The 14,020-nt window shown below is 37.1% G+C and overlaps 1 protein-coding gene across 1 annotated transcript in view; it reads left to right on the top strand.

The window, feature by feature from the left end:
- The window catches only part of dnah12 (dynein, axonemal, heavy chain 12), a 30,852-nt gene that overhangs the window by 15,323 nt on the left and 1,509 nt on the right, over positions 1-14,020 (top strand). The window contains exons 40-69 of the mRNA XM_079848950.1: positions 160-459; positions 658-836; positions 942-1,134; positions 1,465-1,626; positions 1,769-1,963; positions 2,077-2,210; positions 2,381-2,543; positions 2,704-2,784; positions 2,977-3,153; positions 3,659-3,790; positions 3,873-3,962; positions 4,048-4,188; positions 5,142-5,383; positions 5,479-5,626; positions 5,721-5,866; positions 5,982-6,196; positions 6,318-6,510; positions 6,757-6,949; positions 7,045-7,217; positions 7,298-7,438; positions 7,572-7,730; positions 7,841-7,985; positions 8,119-8,269; positions 8,769-9,022; positions 9,152-9,292; positions 9,387-9,524; positions 12,484-12,717; positions 12,811-12,999; positions 13,098-13,201; positions 13,304-13,508. Of these exons, the coding sequence (XP_079705076.1) occupies positions 160-459; positions 658-836; positions 942-1,134; positions 1,465-1,626; positions 1,769-1,963; positions 2,077-2,210; positions 2,381-2,543; positions 2,704-2,784; positions 2,977-3,153; positions 3,659-3,790; positions 3,873-3,962; positions 4,048-4,188; positions 5,142-5,383; positions 5,479-5,626; positions 5,721-5,866; positions 5,982-6,196; positions 6,318-6,510; positions 6,757-6,949; positions 7,045-7,217; positions 7,298-7,438; positions 7,572-7,730; positions 7,841-7,985; positions 8,119-8,269; positions 8,769-9,022; positions 9,152-9,292; positions 9,387-9,524; positions 12,484-12,717; positions 12,811-12,999; positions 13,098-13,201; positions 13,304-13,508 (5,118 nt within the window). The remainder of the gene's footprint in view (positions 1-159; positions 460-657; positions 837-941; positions 1,135-1,464; positions 1,627-1,768; positions 1,964-2,076; positions 2,211-2,380; positions 2,544-2,703; positions 2,785-2,976; positions 3,154-3,658; positions 3,791-3,872; positions 3,963-4,047; positions 4,189-5,141; positions 5,384-5,478; positions 5,627-5,720; positions 5,867-5,981; positions 6,197-6,317; positions 6,511-6,756; positions 6,950-7,044; positions 7,218-7,297; positions 7,439-7,571; positions 7,731-7,840; positions 7,986-8,118; positions 8,270-8,768; positions 9,023-9,151; positions 9,293-9,386; positions 9,525-12,483; positions 12,718-12,810; positions 13,000-13,097; positions 13,202-13,303; positions 13,509-14,020) is intronic.

The following is a 14,020-nucleotide window of genomic DNA, read 5'->3' as shown; positions in this document are numbered from 1 at the left end:
CTGTCAATTGTGATCAATTAAATGCATCCTTGCTTAATAAAATAATTAATTTCTTAAAAAAGTAAAAGCTTACTGATCCTAAACTTTTGAACGGTATATATTTCCATTATTTGTTTCTTTTATTCTATATTGTCTAATTCTGTGTTCTGTGTGAAATAGGTTTATAAAAAGGCCATAGAAAATCTCCTTCCCACTCCAGCTAAGTCTCATTACACTTTCAACCTGAGAGATTTCTCAAGAGTGGTGCAGGGCTGCCTGCTACTGAAGAAGGATTCACTTGCAGACAAGCGAACAATGATCCGGCTTTTTGTACACGAAGTGTACCGCGTCTTCTATGACCGCCTTGTGGACGACCAGGACCGAGCCTGGCTCTTCACACTCATGAGCAATATTGTGAAGCAGCATTTCAAGGAGAACTTTGAAACAGTCTTTGAACATCTTAAGGATGGTAACAAACCTGTACGTAAAAAAAAAACTAAAAAAATCCAAGGCTTCCTCATTCAGTAAATGATTCACTTGAATATTACGTAACCATAACTATAATTTTGTTTATATTATCTTAATATCTTATGTAATTGATGCATGTGATGAATATGAAGGAACTTCTGACCCTGTGAAACCAAAGATGATTCGTTTTTTGTATATTTTTTCCCTCAGCTTTGTGACGAGAATATGCGGAACATGCTATTTGGCGATTATATGACCCCGGATGTGGATGAAAGTGAGAGGCTGTATGCAGAGGTTCCCTCCATTGAGCGTTTTGGTGAGGTGGTAGAAGCCTGTCTGGAGGAGTACAACCAAACCCACAAGAACCGCATGAACTTGGTCATATTCCGGTAACTTTTCAAAAGCGCATGATGTAACGTACTGTGATTCTCCAATAAGAGGAATCGATCAAAAGTCTGACAGTGTTGATTGATTGTCTCCCTTGTTCTGTGTAGTTACGTTCTAGAGCACCTGTCCAGGATCAGCCGTGTGTTAAAACAGCCTGGTGGAAATGCTCTGTTGGTTGGAGTTGGAGGCAGCGGCCGTCAGTCCATCACCAGGCTTGCCACTTTTATGGCTGATATGACTTTGTTCCAGCCTGAGATCTCCAAAAGCTATGGCATGAATGAATGGAGAGATGATCTGAAGGTATTTTATTTTTCATTATTTATTCACCATCATGTCATTCCAAACCTCTATGCTGTTATTGTTTCCATGGAACACAAATGTTTTTTAATAAATCTTAATGCAGCTGTTGTGACCAGGGGATGTCAAGCTACAAAAAAAGCACAAAAAAACACCATTTAAGCACCATAAAAGTAATAAATACTACTTATTGTAATATACACTTGGATATTGCACACATTTCTGGAGCTTGACAGCACTCTGTCACTTTGAACTGTTGTTGTATGGAAAAGAGCTATGTGAAGATTATATTAGAAGACAAATGTGCCCCCTAATGGATTTTGTATTGTCTAGCGCCTGATGAAGAATGCTGGAGTAAAGGGCCAGAAAATGGTGTTCCTGCTCACTGATGCTCAGATAAAGGATGAAGCCTTTTTAGAAGATGTGGACAGCATTTTAAACACAGGAGAGGTACCAAATATTTTTGCTGTGGATGAGAAGCAAGAAATCATGGAGGTAAGATACCGACGACAAAATAAATGCAAGAACTATAAAACACTTTATTCATGTGTGTGTTGTATTGTATTGTATTGTATTGTATTGTACGAAAATGATATATATTTTCTTTTCTGTGGGTTCTCTTCTGTGTCCCCTACAGGGTGTACGGCCCATTGCTCAGGCTGGGAATAAAAATTTTGATTTCAGCCCTCTGGCTCTATTTGCTTATTTTGTGACTCGCTGCAGAGAGAACCTACATATAGTAGTGGCCTTCAGCCCAATAGGAGATGCCTTCCGAAACCGCCTCAGACAGTTCCCTTCCCTCATTAACTGCTGCACCATAGATTGGTTTCAGGTAAGGTTGGCAAGGCCAGGGAAGAGATGGTTAAGCATTTTAGTAATTATGGTCATTTTGAATATAAACCTTCTCTGAAAGTGAATTTAAAGTTCAGTTTCTGATCTCCCCAGCCATGGCCTGAAGAGGCTTTGGAGCGAGTGGCTAATAAGTTTTTGGAGACATTGGAGCTGAGTGATCTTGAGCGTCAGGAAGTCGTGCCAATCTGCAAGACCTTCCATACTTCTGCTATTGATCTGTCTCACAGGTATGATGCTTAAGCTAATATAGAGGTAGTTCCTCCAAAAATCACTGACGATGGGTGAACAATTTCTTTAACTTGTGACTTGTAGAACACAAGCACTTTGCAATGTTGAACAGTAAAGTTATGACAAATATTCTTTCAGGCAAGAGTAAAATTGTGTAATATATTTGCAGGTTTTTGTCAGAGCTGGGTCGCCATAACTATGTGACTCCTACTTCCTACTTGGAGCTCATAGCTGCCTTCAGAATTCTCCTCACTCAAAAACGAGACACTGTTATGAGTGCTAAAAACAGATATACAAATGGACTGGACAAATTAGCTTTTGCGGAGTCTCAGGTAATGTGTTGGAAATAATGTACAGAAGAAAGTAGCAGATAATCTTATCTTTTCAATCCATACAATGGTGTATATAATACTGAAATGGAAAACCTCATAGCCTTTTTAATGATGGTCAATAAGGCAGAGAAGTGATTTTAATGCATCTATGCTGGTTTAGGTGGGTGAAATGAAGAAGGAGCTGGTGGACTTGCAGCCTAAACTTGAGCAGGCTAAGATTGACAACACCAAAATAATGAAAGTAAGAAACAGTAACGTCTATCATACAGTACCTGTGTTTAAAGCAAATTATCATTTGTTCATTTTGTACTGCCAAATGTATCATTTACAGTGTTTCTGTGGTTCCTATTGTAGTTTTTCAGGTGTTTTGACTTTATTTTGATAAAAGTTTGCCTATATATGTTAGGGTACCATACATGTTTCTCATTTGTAGGTGATAGAGGTTGAGTCAGTGGAGGTTGAGGCGAAGAGCAAACTTGTCCGTGTGGATGAAGAAACGGCTACTATAAAAGCGAATGAAGCCCAGGCTTTGAAGAATGAGTGTGAGAGTGACTTAGCTGAGGCCATCCCTGCACTGGAGGCTGCACTGTCTGCCCTGGACACACTCAAGGTCAACTACATACTGCTTTTCACATACTATATAGTAGAGAAGTTGGCATATTCAGACATGGAGAATAACTGTGCTGTGTCAAGGCAGTTATAAAATTTTAAATACATGTAAGGAAGACAATACCTGTCACAAGTTAAGTATGCAAATTAATGTAATACTGAATACCAATCACAATTTAGTATGCACTGATGTCAGTTACATTTTGAATGAAGAACGTTGTGTCAGTGATTTTCAAATTGTAATCCTATTCTGATGGATTTCATTTTTCCATTGTATCGTTTTTTATTTTATTTTACGGTAGTCTGTATGTGTAAGCCGTCCATGCTGAATGCAGAATTTCAGAAATGTCATAATTGGGATCAGGGTTTAGATGAAACCTTTCTCAGAATGTTTAAAATATAATCAATAAAGACCTGTAATAATTCATGTATGATTAAAAGTTGGAAGTTGTGGTTAATAAAATGATAGATTATTATGTAAGATGCGGGCTTATTTGTGATTTCAGCCGGCTGATGTGAGCATTGTAAAAGCAATGAAGAACCCTCCATCAGGAGTGAAGCTGGTGATGTCAGCGGTGTGTGTAATGAAGGACATCAAACCAGAGAAGATCAATGATCCTGCAGGAACCGGACAGAAGGTCAAAAGCAAGTCTAGTCAGGTCACATGTCAAGAGCTGTCTTTGTTTTTGTTTACCAACAGCATGTTATCTGTTCTAATAGATTCTTGACTATTGGGGTCCAAGCAAGAAGTTGCTTGGGGACATGAATTTCCTCAAAGACCTGAAGGAATATGACAAAGACAACATCCCTGTAAGTTTTTTTTTGCTGTGCAGGGTGTGTATGTTGTTTTGTAACACTGTGGCTGATGTATTTTATTGATGTTGTTTTGTGATAGGCTCAAGTGATGCATAAAATCCGTAGTGAGTACATGACCAACCCTGACTTTGACCCCACCAAAGTTGCCAAGGCCTCATCTGCTGCTGAGGGGCTTTGCAGATGGATCACTGCGATGGAGGTTTATGACAGAATGGCAAAGGTAGGCAGACCCTATCTGTATCCTTCTCTACAATAATTATTAGATAAATAGCTACATCAAATATTTTCTTCTTACATCAGATATTATGTATAATGTGTTTTATTTCTTTCATTTTTTTTATTCTAGCTTACTCTCAGTATTATTTTATATTTATAAATAGTAATGTATATATTTATACACACACAAACATTACTTAAAGGGTTAATTCACCTAAAAATGAAAATTCTGTCATTAATTACTCACCCTTATGTCGTTCCAAACCCGTCAGACTTTCTTTCATCTTCAGAATACAAATGAAGATCTTTTTGATGAAATCTGAGAGCTTTGATGCTTTAAAAAGCTCATAAAGAGATCGTAAAACTAATCATTTTGAATTGAGCGGTTTAGTCCATATTTTCTGAAGAGACTCGATCACTTTATATGATGAACAGATTGAATTCAGGCTTTTATTCACATATAAACATTGATCAGAGAACATAAAAACAAGCTCAACCGAACCTGATCAATACGCGAGAACAAACCTCTTGCTGGAGCTCAAACGTGCTGTGTAACATGAGAATGAACCTCATTGGTTCTTGCATGTCAAGCGGACATGCTTGAGCTTCTGCTTACCACAACTGATGTGTGAGTTGATGAAGGTTTATGTGTGAATAAAAGCCTAAAAGCCTTGTGTAGCTGTCTATGAAGGGACAGAAAACTCTCAGATTTCATCAAAAAAGATCTTAATTTGTGTTCCAAAGATGAAAGAAAGTCTTAGGGGTTTGGAACGACAAAGTAGGCTAATTACATTTACATTTTTTCAATTTACAACTACATTTTTGGGTGAACTATATTATTATATTTCATAAAACATTGTATATTCAATTGTTTTTTTTATATTATGCATATATGCATACTCTTTTTCTTTATTATTTTATACCACTTGTTGAAATCCTAATTATTTTCTCTTTCAGGTGGTGGCACCTAAGAAAGCTAACCTAATTGTAGCTCAGGAATCCCTGGCCACCACCATGGCCCTGTTGAACCAGAAGAGGGCGGAGCTAAAGGAAGTGGAGGATCGTCTGGCCTCACTGCAGAAGACTTTGGAGGAAAAGACTGAAGAGAAAGCTCAGCTGGAGTTCCAGGTTGACCTCTGCGCTCGCAAACTGGAGAGAGCTGAGAAGCTTATTGGAGGTTTAGGAGGAGAAAAGTCAAGGTTTCAATCAACTATGACCAATCTTAGAAATCCATGCAGCCAGTTAATTCCTATATTCAGGCCAACTGAGTATGTGTTCCTGTATTTCTACACAGGTGGTTGAGAGCAGCCAATGATCTTCAGTGCACATATGATAACTTGACAGGTGATGTGCTGATATCTGCTGGTGTTATCGCTTACCTGGGAGCTTTCACTGCCAGCTTCCGCAATGACTCTACTAAAATGTGGGCCAAGCTCTGCAAGGTACTGCATTGCTCCTCTCTGTAAAAACTAGTCTTGTTTGCAAATGAATATTCAGTGTCATTTATTCAATGTATTCAATTCCTGTTCTACACAGTCAAAGAAGATCCCATCCTCTGATAACTTCTCTCTAAGTAAAACGCTTGGAGATCCAATCAAGATCAGGGCCTGGAATATCGCTGGCCTGCCCACTGACAGCTTCTCTATTGACAATGGTGTTATAGTGAGCAACTCCAGAAGATGGTATGACTAAAAGCCAAAACCTTTCAAAATTTGGGTTTGCAAATGATGACAAATCTTTTCATCAGTTATCAGAACCAAAATGTCATGTTTTACAACCCTGTTTTCTCATTGCCAGGCCATTAATGATAGATCCGCAGGGCCAGGCCAACAAATGGGTGAAAAACTCAGAAAAGGAGCATAACCTGAATGTGATTAAGCTAACCGATGCCGACTACATGAGAACACTCGAGAACTGCATCCAGTTTGGTACTCCACTGCTGCTGGAGAACGTAGGAGAGGAGCTTGACCCCTCCTTAGAGCCACTGCTTCTCAAACAAGTTTTCAAACAAGGTATTTTACTTAAACTTAAAACAAAAATGTATTTGAGAGAGTTGTGTTTTTGATTACTCGATTAGTTTGACTCTCAAACAGGGGTTGGAAATCAAAGTGAGTTCCTGCTTTGTTTTTGTAGGGGGTGTGGACTGTATCAGATTGGGCGAGAGTGTGATTGAGTACTCGAATGACTTCCGCTTTTACATCACTACAAAGCTGAGGAACCCTCATTACCTGCCTGAACTAGCTACCAAAGTGTGCCTGCTGAACTTCATGATTACACCAGAGGGCCTTGAAGACCAGCTGCTTGGCATTGTGGTAGCAAAAGAGAGGTGATTTAATAAAAAAATTAAAAAAACTTCCATACACACAAAAATGCAAATATGCAACCGTTAATAAGGAACACCAGCCAGTATTTAATTAATCATATAGCCAGAATGTAATGAATCATTATACTAATAATAAGATTACATTTCTTAACGCAGAGCATAGTTTCTTATTTTATTCTTTTGATTTCCTGAGAAATATAATTCAGAATTAATTTCCTTTGATGATATTTCACTTCTGTTTTCACTCAGACCTGAATTAGAGGAGGAAAGAAATGCCCTGATCCTTCAGTCTGCAGCCAATAAGAAGCAGCTTAAGGAGATTGAGGACCAAATCCTGGAGACTCTGCAGTCCTCAGAGGGGAACATCCTGGAAGACGAGAGTGCCATCCAGGTCTTGGATGCTGCCAAGATCATGTCTAATGAGATTACTAAGAAACAGCAGGTGCAGTGCATCAAAGAGCTGGTTTAGAAGAAATCCTTTTACTAATGCCATGATAGTTTCTAGTTTAACCTCTGTGCTTTGCTGTGAACTTTCAGATCGCAGAGAAAACTGAGATTGAAATAGCTGAATCGAGGGAGGGCTACAGAGCCATCGCCAAGCACTCCTCCATCCTCTTCTTCAGTATCGCAGACCTGGCCAACATCGATCCCATGTATCAATACTCTCTCAACTGGTTTGTCAACCTCTATGTCAACTCCATAAATGACAGGTGGGGAATAACTGCACACAAGTTTACAAATTAAGCACTTTTCTTTGCATGTATACTTATTGTTCATATGTATTCTATAGCAACAAATCAAAGAATCTAGAGAAGAGACTCCGATACCTGACTGACCATTTCACCTATAACCTGTACTGCAATGTGTGCCGTTCTCTCTTTGAGAAGGACAAACTCCTCTTCTCGTTCCTGCTGTGTTCTAACTTACTGCTGTAAGTTCAAACAAATCAAGCTTTGATACAGTCCTGAATACAACATTGTCCTGTTACTGTCAGATCTCATGGTAACATGATGAGATTTATGTCCTAAAAAATATGGTGTTGATTTAATCTGTGCAATTCTAAGGGCTAAGAAGGAGATCGAGTACTCTGAATTTATGTTCCTGCTTACTGGGGGTGTTGGCCTTCAGAACAACGTCTCCAACCCTGATCCAAACTGGCTACCTGATAAGAGCTGGGATGAGATCTGCCGGGCCAGTGATCTTCCTGCCCTTCAGGGTCTCAAGTATGAAGTCTCTGCCATGCCATCTGAAATGACTGATATGTTACATATGCATGTTATGTATATCAAGTTTTGTGCAGCTGATAATATGACATTTATTTGCTTGAATATAGGGAGAGCTTCACTAAGAGTCCTGAGAGTTTCCTGCCCATTTATGACAATAAGGAGCCTTACAACACAGCTTTGCCCAATCCTTGGTGTGATAAACTCAACGAACTTCAAAAAATGATAATTTACCGATCCCTGAGGCCTGATAAAGTAAGTTGTCATTGAGTTTAAAATTGACATGTTCTTATCATAGTCCATTTAGAAAAAATAAAGGTATAATATCACATCACTCACAGGAAAAAATTTTCAGCTATTTTAATTTGACTTTATTCTTTCTTCAAAGATTGTGCCGGCAATCAGCAAATTTGTGACTGACAAACTGGGAAAGAGATTTGTTGAACCACCTCCGTTTGACCTCAGTAAGAGCTACACTGACTCCAACTGCACCATTCCACTGGTGTTCATTCTCTCTCCCGGAGCAGATCCTATGGCTAGTAAGTTTTGAATCACTCCAGTTTAAATAGGACAATACATTTCTTTAATTTAGTACACTTAGGGAAAACACTTTAGGCTGGAATACATTACACAACTTTTCCAACCGCAAGTTTGTGGCCCCCCTCGGTAGAAATCACGGTGGGGGATCAACTGTCATAGCAAGAGACATTGAAAAACAGCATGACATGACCAAAGACATCTATCTGACGCATATGTAACAGACAATTAGTAAATAGTAAAGACAGAATGCAGGATTTCCGTGAACTTCTCCTTATTCTTCTTTCTTCAATTTACAGAATTATTATTTCTCAGATAGAAAATACATCTTTGTGTTAATAGCAGAGATTTATTTGATTACGTCTACAAGTAAAATCATAATTAGTTATTTTAAAGTCACTTGGGTTTGGCAACCCCTGGTGGGGGTGTATAATATCAATTTCTTTAAGGTGTTACACCTGTCAAAAACTACATTAAAACACTGTTTTGCCTTTTCCTTAGGTCTGCTGAAATTTGCCAATGATAAGAACATGGGTGGTTCCCAATTTAAATCCATCTCTCTGGGACAAGGCCAGGGTCCCATAGCAGTGACAATGATCCGCTCGGCCATGAAGGAGGGCACCTGGGTGTGCTTGCAGAACTGCCACCTGGCCGTGTCCTGGATGACCACTTTGGAGAAGATCTGTGAGGACTTCTCCCCGGACTCATGTCATCCAAACTTCCGTCTTTGGCTCACCAGCTACCCATCACCCATGGTACACATACTGTACACTCCTGAGTAGACAATTGTTTTCTTTGCTTTTTTAAATATAATTATTGTCTAATCAGCTCTTTACGTTCCTGTATGTCGAAGGATATAATTGATGAGATGTTTGCTCTGTCAGTTTCCAGTGACCATTCTGCAGAACGGCGTGAAGATGACCAATGAGCCTCCGACTGGCTTAAGGTTAAATCTGTTGCAGTCGTATATTTCTGACCCCATCTCAGACCCTGAGTTTTTTGCAGCCTGTCCTAACAAAGAACCAGTGAGTACAGTAACGGTTTGCGGTCTTATGTTGACTCTCCCTCATGTTTCGGATATTCAGTAAGAGTATTTTATTACTGCCTGCTGTTGTGTAGGTCTGGGAGAAGCTCTTGTACGGGGTTTGCTTCTTCCATGCTCTTGTCCAGGAGAGGAAAAAGTTTGGGCCATTGGGATGGAACATTCCTTATGGATTTAACGAGTCAGATCTGCGCATTAGTATCAGACAGCTGCAGGTAAAACACTTGAATTCTCACCACAGTGTCATTTCCACCACATTATTTATTGGGTTTAATAGCACTCTGGTGGAAATGCAAAATTTTAAATGAATAAACTCCTTTATCTTTCTAAGTCTAATTTCATAGCAAGCATTTTATTCATCGTAAATACATTTAAATAATATGTCTCATATTACATTTCTAACACTCAAGACACCAAGGGTACTAACTTTTGAAAAATGTCATTAGGGTCACAGTTGTTTGGTATTGTGGAAATTATATTATTATTAAAATTATATTTGTAAAATGTATATTATGTACCGTTCAAAAGTATTACGATTTTATAAAATGTTTTTCAAAGAAGTTTGTTATCCTCACACAAGGCTGCATGTATTTGATCAATTATCATTACTATTTTAATAAAGTTTAAATTATGAAATTTATTCCTGTGATGGCAAAGCTGAATTTTCAGCATCATTACTGCAGTGTTCAGTGTGACATGGTCCTTCAGAAATCATTCTAATATGATGATTTGATGCACAATAATTTTTTTAATGTTTTTTATGTTTCTATCAACGTTGAAAATGATTGTGGAACGATTTTTGTGGAAACCGTGATACAGAATAACAGCATTTGAAACAGCATTATAAATGTCTTTACTGTCACTATTCACTCAATATATAGTGTAATGGTCTATGCTTATTTCACTTGTTGTTCATATTATCATAGAGTTCAAAAATGAAAAATAATATTTTGTAATAAAATAATAAGGTTACACTTTATTTCAATGGTCCCTGTTAACCCTTTAACTGCCCCACCAAGAAAAAGGCATTTGAAAAAAAAATTGTTTGCATTTCTTATCTACTTATGTCGCTAGTTACCACAATCAATCTCTTTTTTTTCCAACACATCCCATAATTTTAAAAATATCGGCCTCTACCAAATTTTTGGTAGAGGTTGAGATGGAACTTAAAGGTAAAATAAATTATATACGCATTTTCATATGAACTATGAAAATATGAACTATAATACTAATTTATTTAAACACATAATCAAAATAAAATATTTTTGTTTATTGAATCTTCTTTATTTATTGAAGTATGCCATTAAATATTTCAGGTTTTCATTTTAACACAGGAAATTATATGTTTTCTTGTTTTTTAACAATAAACAAAAATAAATAAAACAAATAACTAAAAGTAACAAAACCAAAGACATTACATTGCATTCAAAAACTAAAAAAAATAAATGGCAAAAGATAGTAATATAATGGCATTTTAGGCTTTTATGTTTCAAGAAACACGCCGTCAAGTGTGGTAGAGCAACAGGATTTTTTTTTTCTTTGCCCATCATAGTTTATGATCAAAACCTTTTCTAATCTTGACAAAACACATATTGTCAGAAAGGTCTGAGTCTCAAGGTTCCATATTTTGTGACAGAAGTGATATTTGGACAGAAATGTATTAATTTGCTATGGCAGAATGCATACAATTAAATTCAATGGAATGTATCTCACCCGGTGGCTATTTTTGGTAATACGCCTAAACAAAATCTCATGGGAACTTCAAATTTGGAACACAACTTGGTTAGATATATGGCTTTGATTTTATAGTAATTTTATATAAAAAAAAATTTTTTAAATATATATTTTATATAAAAGAAAAGATATTAAGTACAGTATATTTGATTTACTGTAAATTTAAACTTCCATTACTTTTTCATACTTTCATTTTTTGAAGAGCTTTCACTTTAGCAATAATCTGATGAGTGTTTTCTTTAAAACAAGACCAAACTTATGTCTATATTCCAAAACATTCTTGAATTAGAACCAAGTTTTAATAGTGCATTTTAATGTCCATTCTCAAAAAGGGGGGTGACAGTTAACCGTTATGTTACAAATCAACCGTTTGGTTGAGCATGCTTTTGAAAAATTATTAAAAACATAAAGTTTTTTCATGGCACCAAGTAACATACTTTTGTAAAGTTAGGGCTCTTACAGTGTAATATGTAAAAAAAAATGCTTACCTTGCAAAATTTCTCCAAAAACAGTTCACATGGCAGGAGTGATTTTTTTTTGTTTTTTTTTTGTTTCTGAAATCCATGTTTGAGGAAGTGTTGTGACAAGTGCTGTTGATTGACACTGTGACATCTAGTGGATTTTTTGGGCATAACATACCTCAACCAGATGGTAAAGATGGCTCAATCAGCTTGAGTTAAGTTAGGTACTCCTCTCAATAAAATATAGTGACTCAAAATGTGCTCAACCATTTGGTCGAGCAGGCAGACATTCTTTTGACTATAAGTAATGTTGTACCTACATGTCAACTAACTCTCATTAGAGTATAGACTGTTAGGGTTAATAGAAGTTAGGGTTAATAGAAGTTGACATATTATTGTAAAGTTACTTAAAGTCAGTAGAATGTTTTTTAGGGGAGCATAGAAATAAAGTATTAGCAGATATTAAGCAGACAGTCTATTAATACTCTTCTAATACTCTGAGTGTTAGTTGACATGTAGGTTCAACGTTACTTATAGTCAACAAAATGTCTAAAGGGGACCATCAAAAAAGTGTTAGCAATAGCAACTTTATTTACATAGCACAATTAAAACAACACACGTTGACCAATGTGCTTTACAATGTCACACAGAACAAAAAAAAGAGAAAAGAGCATCACATAGGCAACACATATAATAAAATGGTCACTGATTAAAAGTTTTTGAAAACAGATGTGTTTTGAGTTGTCCTTTACAATCCTGTACAGTAGCGGTGTCTCTAATATGTTTAGAGACAGTAGTGTATCTATTTACCATTGAAATCTACACATAAAAGTCATTTGAAAAGTTTCAAATGAAGGCATGAAAAAGTCTCCTATATGGTTTTATGTGACCTTAATATAACAAACTATAACAGTTGAAATCTGTTAAACAAAGATTGGAAAAATGTATGTTTTTTTAATATTTACTTTCTGTGTCTCAGCTTTTTGTGAATGAGTACCAGGAGGTTCCCTTTGAGGCCATCACGTATCTGACTGGAGAGTGTAACTACGGAGGTCGTGTAACAGATGACTGGGACCGTCGCCTCCTCATGACGATCCTCGCTGACTTCTACAACAAAGACATTATTGACCACCCACGCTACTCCTTCTCCCCCAGTGGCAATTATCATGCACCTCCAAAGTCCATATATGAAGACTATGTGGAGTTTATCAAGGTACGACTTTATATCATGATAGCTGCTGACTTCGAACTAAATTCAAACTCTCATGAAACAATGATAATATAATGCACTGCATATGCTCCACAGAACCTGCCTTTTAACCAGCATCCCGAGGTGTTTGGCATGCATGAGAATGTGGACATCTCCAAAGACCTTCAACAGACAAAACTACTATTTGATTCCCTCCTCCTGACCCAGGGCGGTGGCTCAAAGGGAGGGGGCGGCTCTGGCGGGGACACCACTCTACTGGACATTGCTAATGACATCCTGTCTAAAGTAACTCATCATTCTTAAGATTAGAAATTGTTATTGGGATAAAAAGTGATTTGCATATGCGCCAGTGACTTATTGACGTTCTGATTTCGGTCATGCAGCTTCCGGGTAATTTTGACATTGAGTCTGCCCTTGACAAATTCCCTGTGTGTTATGAAGAGAGCATGAATACGGTGCTTGTGCAGGAGATGCAGCGGTATAACAAGTGAGTCCGCAGAGCTCATTTTAGATCAAAAACATCTATGGAAACAATTCTACATACGTGAAGATGTTTATTCTATAATTTCTGTGTACTTTCTTCTCTCAGTTTGAGCAGTACTATACGCGTAAGTCTGCAGAACCTGATAAAGGCCATTAAGGGGCTGGTGGTGATGGATGCAGAGCTAGAGGCTATAGCTGGTGGTCTTCTGGTGGGGAAAGTGCCAGAAAAGTGGGCCAAATGCTCCTATCCCAGTCTCAAGCCACTGGGCAGCTATGTCAACGACTTCCTAGCCAGACTCAAATTTCTGCAGGTCAGTGATCACAAACAGACAACTCCTCACAGAGGCCAAAGGTATCAGACAACTAGTGAAAATTACACTGTAAAATTAGAAAGATACTGTAAAAATGCTTCAGTAAAAAGTTAAAAACTTCTTAATTGGTTTTAAGTATAAGTTACCTGTAAATGGTTAAACGTCACATTCTTTCTCATTTTAGTGTAAAATTATGTCAAATTTATGTTTTTTTGCTAGTAAAAACTAGTAATTGCAATATAATTTACGGTTAAAAAAAACAGTAAAACGACTTTTCCAGAAGTCCTTGTGTTACACATCACATATGATTAAAAAAAATATATAAATATTTCTATTGCTTTCTATTGTGTATTATTGTGGTGGTTATCGATACATTTTAGGATTATAAGGCAGATTTTGGGAGTTAAAGTAGGTAAATTAACGTAAAACTGGAAATATTTCGCATTTTTTAAATGTAATACATATTTTTTTCAGTACATGTTATAATTAACAATTTGAGTGAAAATTTAAAT

This window comes from Squalius cephalus (genome assembly GCF_949319135.1).
Source record: "Squalius cephalus genome assembly, chromosome: 18".
NCBI lineage: Eukaryota > Metazoa > Chordata > Actinopteri > Cypriniformes > Leuciscidae > Squalius > Squalius cephalus.
This window is presented reverse-complemented; position numbering and strand designations above follow the sequence as displayed.